Source organism: Podarcis raffonei, chromosome 9, assembly GCF_027172205.1.
Source record: "Podarcis raffonei isolate rPodRaf1 chromosome 9, rPodRaf1.pri, whole genome shotgun sequence".
Lineage (NCBI taxonomy): Eukaryota > Metazoa > Chordata > Lepidosauria > Squamata > Lacertidae > Podarcis > Podarcis raffonei.
The window spans coordinates 35,837,762-35,851,656 of record NC_070610.1 but is presented as its reverse complement, the minus strand read 5'-3'; the positions used below and the strand labels follow the sequence as shown (position 1 = coordinate 35,851,656).

At 42.7% G+C, this 13,895-nt stretch overlaps 2 protein-coding genes across 4 annotated transcripts in view; one reads left to right on the top strand and one right to left on the bottom strand.

Moving 5' to 3' along the window:
• The window catches only part of CBR4 (carbonyl reductase 4), a 291,935-nt gene that overhangs the window by 247,014 nt on the left and 31,026 nt on the right, over positions 1–13,895 (bottom strand). The gene's annotated exons all lie outside the window — the stretch shown is intronic.
• PALLD (palladin, cytoskeletal associated protein) overlaps positions 1–13,895 on the top strand; it is a 215,441-nt gene that overhangs the window by 189,392 nt on the left and 12,154 nt on the right. For all 3 annotated transcript variants that reach the window (XM_053402876.1, XM_053402878.1, XM_053402877.1), the window contains 2 exons: positions 3,534–3,683; positions 13,298–13,392. In XM_053402876.1, coding sequence (XP_053258851.1) covers positions 3,534–3,683; positions 13,298–13,392 — 245 coding nt within the window. The remainder of the gene's footprint in view (positions 1–3,533; positions 3,684–13,297; positions 13,393–13,895) is intronic.

Below are 13,895 nucleotides of genomic sequence, written 5' to 3'. Positions count from 1 at the left end.
CTTTTACACAAAGTCTTGATGTACTCTTGGCTGGCAAAGCCAAACCCATAAAAAGCCTCTCTAAAAGGGCAAGAAGTAGAAGTCACAAATTGGATCACCACCAGGGCTTGTTGTCAGATCAGAGGCTTTGCAGTATTATATATCTGATGAAGATATCAGCATGTATAATTGAACTGACTTAATGACATCACCAGGCTTATTTTATCTTCCCGATTCCCTGTAACTGCTTAGCCTGTACCCTTTGTCTGAGGTCACTCTGCAACATAATATTTTAGCACAGTTGATCAATGAACAAGATCCGTACGTAGTTCTTGTCAGGTCTTGCTCTAAGATTCAGTTCTGGATAACATGAGAATAACCAGTTCTGATGTAAGATTTCTTCCACAAGCATGCATTCAGGAAGTCATTTCAGGAAATGATCTTATGTTTTCCAAATAATACATGTTGGGTACTGAAGGGGCCTGCAATGGTTTATGGCCAACTCCCTTTTCAGGAACTTAAAAACCAGTTGCGAAAAGAACTCTTCTGAAATTCTGGTTCTTTTTGACCTAATATACATTTCTACCACTATTATAACTATTACATTTATTACCCAGCCACTAGAGGTGGTTGTTACAGGAGGCAAAAACTTTTAATCATTATTATATTTTTAGTTATAAAAAAATTATAATTCTGCACAATTTTGAAAGTATGCCCAGTTTTTTTATTTTTGAGCATTCAGAATTTTATAGTGAGCTACAAAACCTTTTGGAACAGATGTAACTCTTTCTATCAACAGTTTTATTGTTCACATTCTCAAAAACTGAAAATTGAGATATTGAAAATCTTGCATTTCAAAATTTGATTCGTGGTTCTGAAATTTAGGTTTCTGTACTTAAAACTTGAGAATTTTTCTCCAAAATTCACTGCAAAAATAGACAAAGGCAACATATATGTGATAATGGTAAATTTCAGGGGGGAAAGACTATGGCTTTGGGGCAGAATTGACATCCTGCATTAATTGTTGCATAGCAGGATTTAAAAAAATAATAATGAAAAAACCCATATTTTGCTACTTTATAGTTGTGTTAATCTAGGACACCAGGTATTTACTGTATCGCTACTTCCTGGCAAGCCTTCTGATTCTGTAATGAAAGAAGTGTGTTATGTTATAAAACAATTACTGGCTCTTACAAGATCAACAGATGTCAGGTAACATTACGAAATCTGAAGTGTACAAGTTCAAACTTATTTTTGAAGCTTTGCTTTTGCTAAGTCCTATAGGTTTATAAATGATAACATGCCTTTTTATGTGAAACAGAAAAGTGATGTCAGTGTAGGAGAACACATTAACAAGCCCTTGTTGGCAGCATAGGCATTTTGCAGTCTTGCACACACATGCAGTAGGAAGAGATACAGCTGACTGCTGAGTGAAATTGACGCACAGTCCTTCTCAGTGCCAGAGAACCTTACATGGAAGTATGAACTCCCAGGAGCTGGATGGACAGTGATAGACATTCCCTTCATTTTTTTGCATCAGGAAAGGTTATGATCTTGACAGAATTGGCTGTTGCAATCTATACAGTAATAGCTTTGGGTCATCTCTCCTTTTTGTGCTTTTGGGAATGTAATAATACAGCAAATATTCCTTCCAAGTGATTGAGGTCTCCAGGTGTCTTGAGAGTGAGGATGCTCTCTTAATCCACCTCCTTGCCATGCTTCCTCAAAAAGAACCTTTTAACCAGCAGCTTTCAGGCAAGTTGCCCTGAGATTAAAGATCTTCCTATGAGTTCCTTGCACAAGTCTCTTCTTCATTCATAAATATCGGAAACGGGTAGTCAAGTGTGCCGGCGCCCTTGTAAGCTTACTCATTCAAAGAGGTAACTAATGCTAAGAGGGATGGCTTAGTTTGTCAGGTCAGCTTGTACAACTGGGGGCCACGTGTATTTGATGCTGTGGGAAATCCTGCTTCACTTCCCACTACCGATGATTAACATGTGTATCTGCCTGCAGCCTAAGCGTAGCGTCATGTCCTTCAATGTGGAGTTACTGAAGAAATCGGTTCTATCCCTCCATGAGTATTTATGCAAGGCTAGGGATTGGTCCTGAAGTCAAACAAATATAACTCTGTATACAGCGGCTAAGAGTTGGGAGGGGGAGATTGTTTGGGGGCCCTTTTCCACCCTTGGTAAATAAAAGCGACCTTTTCTGTCTTACTGATAACATTTCAAAGTAATTATAAGCAGCACATGTATTCTGCACTGATAAACTAATGCACGGATGTTAGTCTCAGTGCAAACAAATCCTGGGTGGCAATATCTTGTGAGGAAACCATTAGAGGGAAGGGCAGGAAGGAATGTTCACTGATGAAGATCAAGTCTAAATGCGCATCACCCTTTTTTGGGCAAACTTTTAGTTTCACTCTGCTGGACAGAAACTTGGCCTGCCCAGCTGAACAGTTTGCGAGCTGCAAAAAAATATCTGTAGGAAAGTAGCTCTCATTTGCCTTCTGGTTATCACAGCATTAGAAGAGTCCTGTTAGTGTGACCTGTGTGTGTTTGTGTTGTACACTCATTTGGGAGGAGAGGGTCATGGCAGTATGTCCTGCTCCAACCCACATACGTTTGTTGATTGTCAGAACTGACCCAGCACACACACAAAATGTGCACACAGCCAGGAACCTGCTATAATCAGGATCTCTGATTGCACAGGAGAGATTATATGTGTGTTGTTCGTTCCAACAGTGTGTTGAATGCAATATAGGAGGGCCTGTCGCTAAGATTTGTCTCCCTCACCCACCACCATCCTGTATTCAGTGTAAAAACATGGGTCAAATGTACAAGGATTTACATTTTTCCATGTGTTGAGTTCAAGAAGCTTAAACCACTCATGATGTCTGATAGATAGGGATGCCTAGATAAAAATGTAAACCAACAAACCTCAGGCATAGATGGGGTGACACGCCACATAAGCAGGATATGGCAGGAATTCCAGTGTGGAGGAAAGTCACTGTTTACAACCTGCCCCTTTTTAAAAAAGGAAGGAGGAGCTTAAAGTGACTTGAACAAAGTTGCCTGAGATGACATCAGTGCAGTGCTTTTTAAGCCCAGTTTTGGCACTGCTGATTCTTGTCCCTCACTTTAGTCACCTGAGAAAGGTAAGGCAAGCATGGGTGTCTGACCAAGTTCAGACTTGTAGCTGTATCCAAGGTAAGGGAATAGGAGCAGGCTGTTAGTTTGTGCCTGCACCTGCCCACCCTCTTTGCCCAGTTTTGGCATTGGTGGCAGCCCTTAACTTTACAGCTCAACTTCTTGCAACAACAAGAGAGGACCACTAGCCTCCTCACACACAACAGTGCAAATCTCCAGATGCAGCAGATAGGTGCACCAGCCACTGTTAGACATATGGAGAGCAAGAAACAAAAAGAGAAGGAAAGGCAGGGTTTTGTTCCATATTCTTATTGTGCCTTTTGAGCCGGTGAGGCTTGCTCACGCTATTAGTTCTGATTCCTGTATCTGCCTCCTTCATCTCTTACGTTTTGTTTTCTGACACAGATCTATTGGTTCAAAGATGGGAAGCAAATATCTAAAAGGAGCGAGCACTACAGGATGCAAAGAGAACCTGATGGGACCTGCTCTCTCCACACTGCAGCTTCTGCCCTGGATGATGATGGGAATTACACTATCATGGCTGCCAACCCTCAGGTAAACCAAGTCTTGACTTAGGAGTAAGCATACTCCTGGGCACAGATCTCGAAAGCATTCACAACCTGGCTCTCAGTTACCTTAATTGATGGGTCATGTCATTTGGGGTCAGGTGATATTTAAAGCATCCATGTTCATCTCACACCAATAGGGCGGGACCAGTAGATGTTGCCAAGTTGCAAACACATTTCCTCCAGGGGATTATTAAAAAGAAGGAGGTTTTTCTGTCGTGACCTGATTCTGAGCAACTGCCATCTAGGCGGTGTTCTTGTGCAACCTTAATGCACCCCATGTTGAGGATGATTAAGGTCTGAACAGTCATGCATACTTTACCCCTGATACTTTGTGATGGCCATCTGTCAGGGCTCCATGTCACCTGAGGGAAGGGGGTTTTTGGCTGACACAGGTGTTTCCCCAGTTTAGCCCACCTTGACTAGTTCTACAAAGTTGAATTACAAATTCCCCCTGAAACCTCTTTATGGTAGTGCAGGTTATTGGCTTCTGAACATGTGGTTGTTAAAATCAGAGACCATACAGGTTTATGAAACAAGTAAATCATTTACTAAGAGTTTACTAAGATGGAAAAAGTATGGAGTTTTAAGAAAAACTATGCAGTGCAAAAGTTACCGAAAACCAGTATATTCCCTTTTGAGCAAAATAAAGTAGATTAAAATGCCATCCACTTCCCTTGAACTTAATCAGTCCCTCAGCTCACCAGACTCACTGATGAAGCCTACTCTTGAGTAGCAGTCCTTTCTTCTTTGTCCTTCTTGTCACCTTTCTTCCCTTGGCTTCTAAAGCTTTTTGTTATCACAATGAGATTGACTTTGATCTAAATGTTTCTAGCCTGGCTACCTGCATAGATGGATTCCCCTTGCCAATCACAGGCTCCACACAACTGGCTATAGGAAGTCGTGGAGTCCCTCAGCTGAGAGATATGCCAAACTCCTTTTCTGTAATGAAATTCCCTCTTTCCAGTTGAGCCCCGGGGCAGTGTGGAGCTTCACAAGTTAGCCCATGAGTACCCAAATAACAAGAAAGATATGTATTCCCATATAACAGTCCATGCAACAAAGGAGCTATGGAGGTAATTATATGTTACGAGAAAACTGGGGCACCTGCCAATAGTGGCAACACCATGCTGAATTCCCCACTCTGTCCCCCATAATAAAACTTACCCTTTGTCCGCATGTCCTCTTGGGTGTTTCCATATACCCCACCAGGCTAGCCAATGGTGTGGAGTGGCAAACAAACTAAGACATTGTCTGTTGCAGAAAGAGAAGGGGTCATCTTAACAGAGGGCAGCAGGATAAGCCATGCTCTTTTAGTAAAAGTTAGAACACAAGTGCCTTGTGTGATTGCCAAGGGAAATAATACGCTTCTTAACCTGTGTTGCCCCTTGGGAACCTCAGGTCAACAAATGCTGCTCTGTTTAGGTAAAAGATTTCAGAAGCAAGGTCGAAAACCTGCTTGTCAACTAATGTGACCGCCAGAGCAGAATCCTCCAGAAGGAAAGTAGGCCCTTAACTGTTGGTACAGCAGTCTCACTGGGAGGTTGTTTCATGACAACCTGAGACCAAAGAAGTGGTGTTACTTGCATCTCCAGTAGGCTAGAGGGAGCAGGGGTAGCCAATGCAGTGCACTCCATATGTTTTTGTACTCCTGCTCCCATCAGCCCCAGCCAGCATGACTAGTAGTGAGGCATGCCCACTTGTTACTGTTGCTGCTTTGTTTTAAATGCATTTGTTGTTCTTTTGTTTTTAGCTGCTTCTAATGATTTTATGTGCAAATAGTGGTTCAGAAGGTGATAATAATAATAATAATAATAATAATAATAATAATAATAATAATAGGAATTGTGATCCTGCAGTGTCTGGAGGGGCACTGCATTGACCATCCCTGAGGTAGAGGAATTTTTTTATGGTACATTTATTACCACCCTTGAGTGTATTAAAGCAGGGGTGGGAAACATGGGGCTCTCTCAGGTATTGTTGAACTACAGTTCCTATCACCCCTGAGAGTTGGCCATGGTGGCTGGGGTTGATAGGAATTGGGATTCTAGAAAGACCTTCAGGGGCACAAGGTCCTCATCTGTCAAGCTTCAGGGAATTGGCTTCCTCCCCACCCCCTTGGCAGTAGATAAACAGAACAAAGGAAAGGGAGTCTTCTTACCAGTTAGAAACTTTAATAACCACAGCGAGAGAACAAAGAACACCTCTCCTTGAAATAGCGGCGCTCCCAATTAAATGCACTCCCCTCTCCATCCCTATTAAGCTACGTTACTCCTATGTCTTGTGATCTGGGCTTGGAGCTGCTATGTTTTCTGTTCTGCCACTTTCTGAGCTCTCTGGGACTTTGGGGAAGAGGGGTAGCTACTATCCAGAGACTATGAATCTGTTAACTCTTTCTTTTCTAGTGTTTCTTTTGCTAGCTGTTCCCCATCCAGTATTTCCCAGCTTCTGCCTTCTGAACTATGCCCCTCTGCAAACCACTGTTCCAAATCTACACTGTCCTTCTCCAGGGAAGAATCGGGATCTGGAGGAGGGGGTGACTCCCACCATTCTTCCTCAGCGCAGCTCTCCTCAGCACGGTCCCTGACATCATCCCTGGTTTAAAGCAACAACAGCCTGACCCAGTGCATAATTACTATTTGTAAGGCCATCCAACTGAGTGTGGGTTGTTCTCAGGCAAGGAATGGCAGCTGAAGTGTGCTTACTGGCACATCCTTTTCCAGACACCTACTTTGTTCCCTCCCTCTTCTAGATTGCAATCTTAAGAGTCAAAAGAATAAAATATATTTGGTGTAGCACCAAAGATCTTTCCAAACCCAAATTGCAAGTAGGATTACATTTAAAAATAATGAGCTCTATCACTAAAGCACAGCTTATCCTCTTTGAGAGTGTTGTAGCCTGTTATGAACGTTGCTAGGCTACTTAACCATAATGGTTCCGTTGCTGAAAGGCTTGAGAGCCACCACTGTCCCCTCCCCTTTTGTGTAAAATACATAGGACTCGGTTTGGTATCACAAATATTAGAAAACCATGAAACATAAATGTTGAGTCTACATAAAATCACTGCTGTGAACATATATAACATTTCCTATTATGCATGTAGACACTACAGTAGTAATTTCCGAGCTCTGTTAGGGCACACTGCATTGCTGACAGAAATTGTGCCAGTTCAGACATAAGACTAAGCTATGTTATAGCATTGCATGCACAAGACTTGAGTTCATCCCCCTCTCTTTCTCTGGTGCAGCCATGAGGAGGATATTGGAAGCTTCCACTTTTAAACTAAGAAGTGTTCTTGGTTACGTCTTAACTTGGGGAAACTTTGATTAGGTTAAGCTCTGGTTAATTTAATCAATTCAGGATGAAACCATGGTTCATGATCCTGACTCGTTTACTAGCCAAAGTTTAAACTAACCAGAGTTTATATAAGTTCTGACATCACAAGAAGCATCATTTAGTTTTAAAGTAGAAGTGAAGAATTGAGAGGACAGGAAAATTTGTGAGCCTAAGGCGCTCTCATATAACACCACCAAACCATAGTTTTGTGATATATCCCCAAAGGCCCATGGATAAAATAAAAACCCCTGTAAGATCCAAATATCTGTCCACAAATGAAGCAGACTGCTGCATCTCTCTCCAATCCAGTGTTGTGACCTTGCCTGCTTCCCATCTGCCTCTGCTGTGAGTGGGTTGTTTTGCCACATCTCTGCATAGGTACTTATAGGAACATCCAGACATAGCAGTTCTTTGCATCTCTGCACTACTGTAGCTTTGCCTCCACCTAATCAGAAGGCATTGGAACGCGGGTGGTGCTGTGGTCTAAACCACAGAGCCTAGGGCTTGCCGATCAGAAGGTCAGCAGTTCGAATCCCTGCAATGGGGTGAGCTCCCGTTGCTCAGTCCCTGCTCCTGCCAACCTAGCAGTTCAAAAGCACATCAAAGTGCAAGTAGATAAAGGGGTACCGCTCCGGCGGGAAGGTAAACGGCATTTCCGTGTGCTGCTCTGGTGTCGCCAGAAGCAGCTTAGTCATGCTGCCCACATGACCCAGAAAAAACTGTCTGCAGACAAACACCGGCTCCTTCGGCCTGTAAAGCGAGATGAGCGCACAACCCCAGAGTCGTCTGCAACTGGACTTAACTGTCAGGGGTCCTTTACCTAATCAGGAGGCATATCCAGGACAGGGTCTCATGTGGACACACAGGCGATACACCCATCTGAAAGGGATGCTGGAGAAAGAGTCCAGTTGAGGAACAAGCCATTTCCAAATCCAATTGCCACAGAGACACGTGAACCTTAAGTCAATGCAGGGTGGTTGTTTTTTACCACTGAATGTTTGAGTGTGCATGCACTCAGGGATAATGTGTGGACTGGAACATAGCAGGGAATATACAGAAGGAAACAATAGGCTTAGAGACACTTTTGTAGAGTGTTTCCTAGTGCAGCAAGTTGTTTTTTTAAAAAAAATCTTTATTTACCCTAATAATCTAGCCAGAGATCTTGGCTTACAGTCCCGTGAGCATTCTAGGTATGCATGGCTCTATTATGTGTGCCCCAGAGTGCTTGTCTTCTCCTCCACTCCCCCCTTTCCTAAATAGCAGTCCTCCTCCTTTGCATGTGAAATTACTTCTCAGGATCTGCAGAGTTGTTGATAAAATGGGTTAGGGATACAGTGGCGGTGCATGTTTTGAGATGCATCATTTTGTGCTTGTGGATGGGCCTGCTTTTGTGGATCATGGCCACTCTGTCAACTGTGCTGAATTCTTACCTGTTATTATCTGAGCGTTCAGAACATCTCTGGGGTGCTCAAGATTTATGGGGGTAGCATTATTCTGTGAAGGTCACCAGGCATCTTTTGATTATTTAAGTACTAGTCATTACCATAAGCAACAACTGAAGCAGTGCTTTCCTTTAAAAAAAATTAAATTAAAAATGTTCTGCTTATATTCCTCTTTGGCTGAAGGACAAAGGGGTGCTTGATTTATGTATTTATTTTGGAAAATGATCAGCGAACTCTCTGGATGTGAATCTGGAAGTTTATTTATTATGCAACGAAGACAAGCATTTGCTTGGTTCATCTAGTCATTTTATATTCTCTCGTCATGGTATAATTTCCAAATAAACACAATTACGTCTCCTGGCCTTAGCATAGTTCCAGTATGCTTTTAACAGTGCATTAGAGACTAAGGGCAGCAGTGGATCGGCACATGAGCTTTTCACACCAGAAGATGTAGATTCCAACTGCGTAGCGTCATCACCCAATGGAAATACGCCATGCTTTGTAATCCTAAACAATAATGGAAGTATGCCTGTAGGCCTCAAAGCTAGCACAGATGCCCTTAATGCGTCCATATAAGAGGGTGTTTGAGTGAAGATTTAAGTAGGTTGGTAATGAGCTGACCAGCTTAATCTTTTCAAAAGTAGTTGTGAAAAGATACCTTTGAATAGTGCAACCTAGCCTTCCCCAATCTTGCCTTCAGATGATGATGGATTTCCACTCCCATGACCCCAGGCAGCATAGCCAGTGGCCAGGTATGATGGCAGTTGTAGTCCATCATCTGTCAGAAGGCACCGCACTACACATGACTTAAAAACAGCCATTTTAATTTCTCTTCCTTTAGCTCCTTCTGCAACAACATCATGTAGCATGGAAACACCCTATGAAGAATTAAGTGAGACAGTGTGCTCCCTGAGCAGCAGTTGCCTTTTATCAGGACAAGGGATGCTTTGCGATCTTACGGGGTTTGAGTGTGGATTGCACCCTGGGTGAAGATAGTAAATTTAAAAGAAGCAAGTGTACTCGTCTCTTGATAGTTAAGACTAATTTATAGATATGACCGAAGGAGAGATATAAAGATGTTTCTGTACACTGTAAAAACTTCACTTAAGAACTCATTCCCAGGCCATGGGCAGTAATTTGGTTATTTAGATTGTCCAGGATAATGGGAACATGGGCTTCAACTTTTAGTTTGCTCTCACTGATCATTGCTTGGGTTCCAGTAGTCCACTGACTTAACTGTTTGTGGGCTTGCTAAGTCGCCAACATGAACAAGATTCAAATGCACATAATTTCAGCTTGCCTACAATTCTGTTCATGCTTGTTGCCTTTTGTTACTCATATGAATGCAGTCTCGAGCATGAAGATGCTATTGTGCCAAAAGTTGTTTTACAAGTTGTGTAGAGTGCTGCCTGTGGGTTGAAATGAGCATTTAGTATTTTTAAAAAGCTTATTTGAGTAGGCCTTGTTTAAAAGGCAACTTATATTCAGTGAAGAAAGTCACTGAGGTGAAACTAGAAGTGAGTCTGCCGGTAAGGAAGAAGCAGCACAAGTTGCTTTTTAAGTTGCTAGTGTGCATATGAATTCCCCTGGGTAACAGCTGTTTTTGAACTACAAGTCTCATCATCCCTAACCACTGGTCCTGCTGGTTAGGGATGATGGGAGTTGTAGTCCAAAAACAGCTGGAGACCCAAGTTTGGGAAACCCTGCACTAGGGGTTATGTGATTTTAATGCCAACTACCAAAGTTGCACTGTTAAGAAATACTGTTCAGTGTAGTATTTATTAAGTTGGAAGCCGCCCAGAGTGGCTGAGACAACCCACTCAGATGGGTGGGATATAAAAAAATATTAGTATTAGTATTAGTATTAGTATTATTATCTGGTGTAGTGTTACTTGGGGAAGGACATTAAAACAGATGGGTCTTTAAGGCCTTTCTAAAAGCCATTCTGAAGGAAATCAGCCCTGATTGCTCACTGGAAGGACAGATCCTGAAGCTGAGATTCCAATACTTTGGCCACCTCATGAGAAGAGAAGACTCCCTGGAAAAGACCCTGATGTTGGGAAAGATGGATGGCACAAGGAGAAGGGGACGACAGAGGACGAGATGGTTGGACAGTGTTCGCGAAGCTACCAGCATGAGTTTGACCAAACTGTGGGAGGCAGTGGAAGACAGAAGTGCCTGGCGTGCTCTGGTCCACGGGGTCACGAAGAGTCGGACACGACTAAACGACTAAACAACAACAATAACAACAAAAGCCTGAAGTGTCAACTGCCCACTGCAAGTCTACTGGGAAGGAATTTCAAAGATGTGCAGGCACCACAGAGAAAGTCCTCTCTCTTATTTCACAGAACAGGCTTCTACTTTTGCCTCACAACTTACAGGAGAAAATGGTGGACTTGAGTGGGTAGCAGAGAATAATGCTCTCTCTGTTGCAGAGTTTTTAGACAGACATCAACTGCAGGCAAGGACCTGATAATCCTAAGTACAATCCAGAAGATAATTATGTGTGCTTAAGTCCCACTGGATTTTAGCCAGATTCAAGTACACATAATTGTGTGCTGGCTTGAAGCCTGCATTTGCAAAATGTATTACGGCTTTTAAAAAGTTGTTGTAGAATTGTTAGTCCAATGCAGCTCCAGGGAAAACACAAGCACAGTGATATCATGATTACAAAGACCCAACTTTCTTCTTTGAACAAGCTTTATGGTGCAGCAACATACTGAGGGCCACAAGTTCCCAACCCTTGTCTTGTTAGTTTTTCAGCTTCTCCAGACCTAGGATTCACCTCTTAACTCCAGTTTGCAAACTGGGCCCACTCTTAATTTTTTTTACTACATGTGGCTGACACACTCTGTCATCCTCACCAAAAGACTAATTACACATTTCAAACACTTATAAGAAGACAGTAAAGTCTTTTTTTAAAAAAAAAAAAAACAACAACCCTTTGCTGGTTTAACTTTACATTTTGTGTCCTTTTAGGGAGGAGAACACATTGATAAAGGGCTAAGAGACTGTGCTACAAATTTGGAAATCCCTTTATTCAAATATCCTTTCTCTTACTATGAACTTGGGGAGCTGTATTTATTTAGTACCCTTCTTTTAAATGTTTTTCCTCCTTTGTATTTCAGTGGGATTTTAAAAAAAACCAACTTAAGACATATGTATACTGTCTCATAACCTAAAAGTCCTCTGGGTGGCTTACAGTAACTGAGTTGCCTCCTCACCTAGAAATATGGGGAATAATAATACAGGCATACCTTACAGGGGTGTTGATCCCAGGGCACGGTGAGGAGGGAAGATGATGCAGCTGCCTTGAGAAAGCTGAGTGAGTCTGATTGCATGCCCAAATGCCACAAACTCACCCCGTCAGGACGGCTCAGTGAAACCAAAACCAGATGTCAGTGATTTTGGCATGGCATTGGGCTAGCCACCCTCACTTCCAGCCCACCTGCTGGAGGGATACCAGGGGTCAAGGCCGTATCTGGGATTGATCCATAACATACATAAAGTGGGTGCAAACACCACCACCCCAGTCTTGCTGCGTGGGCGAATGCTGTTGCCCCAAAGCACCTTCCCCGGCATCCCTTTAACGGGACACCACCTTGGAGGGAGAAGCAGAGGCTCCCACTCAAGCAGTCATTTTGAATTCCAGCAGCTGGCAGGAGAGGGGAATTTGTCAGAAGCAAGATCCACAGCAGTACGGCAGGTGGTGATAGGTGAGTCACCAGGCTGCAAGTGCCACATCACCCCTGGAGAGGGTGAGCAGATATTCTGGTCGGTGCCTAAAGGGGAGAATGCCCTGGATGCTGCAGCATGAGTTCCATGATGGAAGAAAGACGCAGGTCATAAATGTACAAAATAAATAAAACTAATGTATATGAAGTCCTTTAAATACTCAAAGGTGCTCTTAAAATGTTAAGTATCAGAAGGAGAAGGAGAAGGAGTAGTAGTAGTAGTAGCAGTGGTGGTGGTGGTGGTGGTGTAATTGTCACAGCCTTTCTCATGCTTTGGAAAACAAATTCCTTGTTGTTCAAGCACATAAGAATACATGCCAGAAATATTTATTGCTCTTTCCATTCAGCTTTCTGGTTCTACCTCTTAGATTTTTTATTTTTTGGGGGGGAGGGAGAGATATTTGTACAAGCAAACAATAGCTGACTGGCTACAGGCTCTTTCTGTATTTGTACAGCTGGTTTTGTATGCTTTTGGTGTGACTTTGAAATCCCAGGGGTGTGTGGCTTAATGTGTTACTTTGTTATAAGTTACCCATTAACTCACCATGCCTGGTTTTCCCCAGAATGTAACAACGTCCCATACGCAAACACACATTTTTCAGTGCAATAGCAGTAGTAATTTACTAACAGAATAATAACAGCTGGGTGACAGCGTAGATTGGGCTGAGACGGAAAAGACAAGTAAGTGAATAGCAGCTGTGATGGTGAAGAGGAAGCATCCGCCTGGGGCAATCCTGCCCAACAGCCAGACAGAGCTTGGACAAAGCCGGACAAAGCTTGGAGCTGCCATTGGTTATTGCTGTAGACATTGCTGCACATTCTCTGTGCCTTTCTATAGAGTCCCTGGGTTCTTTTGCCCTTCTGTAGATTCCCCCATGGCATCCTCTGCTCTTCTATAATGTCCTTGGTGGCATCTAGCTCTCTGCTCTCTTTCACGCACACACCAGCTGTGGGAAATACGGGATTCTCTCCAGCATTTGGTACAACTGCATAACACTTGGTGTAGTCTTCAATGTTAATTAATATTGACAGCATAATTGTTGTTGTTTTCAAATGTATAACATCTGTATTTTTCTTCCATTGCTTGATAGGGCAGGGTAAGCTGTACAGGAAGGCTGATGGTCCAAGCTGTCAACCAGAGAGGACGTAGTCCCCGGACACCTCCTAGTCAGCCGCATGTCAGAAGGTACCAAAGGCATATGCACGTCTTTCCCAAGAGTTCTAACATGAGTCCTTTTGGGTTCCAATACAGAAATAAATACTTCCATGTTTATTTCTGGTAATGCTTGCTTGACACAGGTAACAGTTCATCATAGGAAATTCTGTATTAGATGCCTAAAATGTTCAACCTAATCCTGATTCTAGGTGCCGCTGAACTGTGTGGTAAAATAGTTAAAATGTTAAATATATGAAATGGAGACTGCAAGTGAAATTTGCAGAACACCCTAGGTGCATGTCTCGGGCTAGGGTTCCGTGGTTTGGGTGCCACTACTAAAAAGGCCTTTTCTCTTGTAGTCAACTGCTGTACCTCAGAAAGTATACCTTAGTTTCCTGGCAGATTTGTATGCAAGAGAAAGCACTGCTTAAAATACTTGGGTCCAAAGCCATTTAATGACTGAAGGTTAAATTCCTTATCAACACATTTAAAAAAACCAACCACTATTGAGTCCATTTTGAAGAGACCTGATT